The sequence below is a fragment of the Penaeus vannamei genome, chromosome 42 (genome assembly GCF_042767895.1).
Source record: "Penaeus vannamei isolate JL-2024 chromosome 42, ASM4276789v1, whole genome shotgun sequence".
Taxonomy (NCBI): Eukaryota; Metazoa; Arthropoda; class Malacostraca; order Decapoda; family Penaeidae; genus Penaeus; species Penaeus vannamei.
Genome location: NC_091590.1, coordinates 17,705,719 through 17,708,218, shown reverse-complemented (window position 1 = coordinate 17,708,218; position 2,500 = coordinate 17,705,719). Strand labels below are relative to the sequence as shown.

Below are 2,500 nucleotides of genomic sequence, written 5' to 3'. Positions count from 1 at the left end.
CCGTCCATTTCAGTGGTTCCCTGACATTTTTACGCAACAAATCAGATAAAGAGCTTGTCATTGAAGCTGCTTGTGGAATAAACATTCTATAGAATGAAATCAAACCAAGGAAAGATCTTAAGGTCTTCTTTGTGCAAGGAGGAGGTAGATTAAGTATAGCTTCTATTTTATCGAGTTTAGGATGCAAGTAGTTTCCATCAAGAATAAAACCCAAGTACTCAATAGACTTAAAGCCAAATCTGCATTTTGATGGCTTTGCAGTGAGGTTATGTTCACGTAATCTCTTTAACACTGAAACAATTGCATCTTTATGTTCATCCCATGTTTTAGTATGGATGAAAATATTGTCAAAATAGAAGGAAACATTCTTTAAACCAGCCAAAACAATGCGCATAAGGCGGATATAAGTGGCACAAGCATTTACCAATCCGAAAGGCATACGACAAAACTCCATAAGACCCTTGTGTGAAGGAAATGCTGTTAAAGGTCTGGCCTTCTCAGAAAGTTTAACTTGATAGTAGGCCTTCGTGAGATCTAATTCAGAGAAGTAATTACATCCTGAAAACTTGTACAAGTCTTCCTCCATAGTGCAAGCTGGTTCAGCATGAAAATTAGTTACGGAGTTAACAGCTCGATAATCTATGGCCATACGATAGCTACCATCAGACTTTTTTACCATGACTACAGGAGATGAATGGGGAGATGATGATAGTTGTATAATCCCTTGTTCAAGCAATTGGTCAACTTCACCTTCGAAGTGAGGCTTTAGATGTATAGGAATGGGATAAACCTTAGACTTTATACGCTCTGTGGTGTTAACTTCAATATCATGTTCAAGGGTGTTTGTGCAACCTGGAGTTAATGAAAATACATCTACAAACTCTGCAATTACTGAATCAATATCGGATTTCTGTTCTGCTGAAAGGTCAGAACAAATCTCGGGTTGATCACACTCAGGCAAGATGGGCTCTTCTCCATCAGAAGTTAGAGGAAAATTACTATCGCTCAATTCAGTATCTTCAAGAATACAATTCTGGACTATTTGTGGGTTCATTTCAGCATCTATCTTACTTTCCTCGTCCATAACATTAGGTTGGGAACTTGTTGCTCTCCTATGATACTTCTTAAGAAGGTTAGCATGAAGCAACTTCTGTTTTCCACCTTCATCGATAAGATAATTCACCTTATTTCGACATTCCAGAACAGTATAAGGGCCACTCCAAGACATGAGCAACTTGTTTTGATTATCAGGGAGGAGCACAAGAACTTCCTCACCTGGACTAAACTTCCTATCCTGAGATTTCAAGTCAAAATAAGATTTGAATTTAGAGGAACTAATCTCAGCATTTTGAGCTGCAATTTTAGCACACTCCTCCAGCTTGTCTTTCAATTCAATCACATACTGAAAGGAAGATCTAACATCATCTCTCATGGTTGTGTCTTCCCACAAGTCCCTTAAGACTGAAAGAGGTCCCCGGACTGTCCGTCCATAAAGTAGCTCAAAAGCAGAAAACCCAGTTCGATCGCTAGGAATCTCTCGCATAGCGAATAATGTGGGGACAAGATAACGGTGCCATTCTCGTGGTTTGTCACTACACAATTTCCTTAAGGAGGCTTTTAGTGTTGCATGAAACCTTTCCACCCTTCCATTCCCACTAGGATGATAGGGAGTTGTAAAAAGTGGCTTTACACCCAATAATTTATGCAGTTCGCCCATTAGTTGAGAAACAAATTGCCTTCCTCGATCAGACAAAATTTCCCGAGGAATACCGACCCTTGAAAAGATCACCATAAGGGCTTCAGCTACAGATATTGAATCTATCTCTTTGAGAGGCAATGCTTCTGGAAACCCAGTCGCAAAATCTATCAAAGTTAAAATATAACGGTGACCCTCAGAAGATGGAGGAGAAATCGGTCCTACCAAGTCTATGGAGACACGAGAGAAAGGCTCCGTTAAAATGGGCATGGGTTTTAATGGCACTGGTCTTACCCTACCTCTACTTGACATCCTTTGACACTTGTCGCAAGACTTACAAAAGTCTCTGATTTCAGCTCCCATGTTTGGCCAATAGAAATGGTCCCTAATACGCATTTCTGATTTCCGATGGGAGAAATGACCGGCTAAGGGGCTCTCATGACCTACTGCGAGAATGATGGCTCTACATTTACTGGGTACAACCAGAGAAGATTTACCAACTCTTTCACAGTGCTTTGAAGCAACACATGTACGGTACAGCAAACCATTTATTTGCTCATACTTAAACACCGTACCATCACGCATCTTATCATGTTCTTTAGACTTTACTTTTTCCCAAAATTTAGTGAGAGAATGACATTTTGCCTGCAATTTTGCAAAGTCTTCAGGAGTTACTTTAAGAGGCTCGATCTCCGGCAACACTAAAGGGTGAACCCTTTTTACTTTGGAGGATCTAGTCTGAATGGCACAGGAATAGTCAAGAGGGACATTTGAACGTTCAGTTACTTCAGAATCTGGAGATAA

At 40.2% G+C, this 2,500-nt stretch overlaps 1 protein-coding gene across 2 annotated transcripts in view; it reads right to left on the bottom strand.

The window, feature by feature from the left end:
• The window catches only part of LOC138860587 (uncharacterized), a 6,446-nt gene that overhangs the window by 1,661 nt on the left and 2,285 nt on the right, over positions 1-2,500 (bottom strand). For both annotated transcript variants that reach the window (XR_011398345.1, XM_070118432.1), the window contains one exon: positions 1-2,500. This exon is cut by the window's left edge; it is cut by the window's right edge. Coding sequence is in view for 1 of the 2 variants with exons in the window: in XM_070118432.1 (XP_069974533.1) it covers positions 1-2,500 (2,500 nt within the window). In the remaining variant the exon portion in view is untranslated.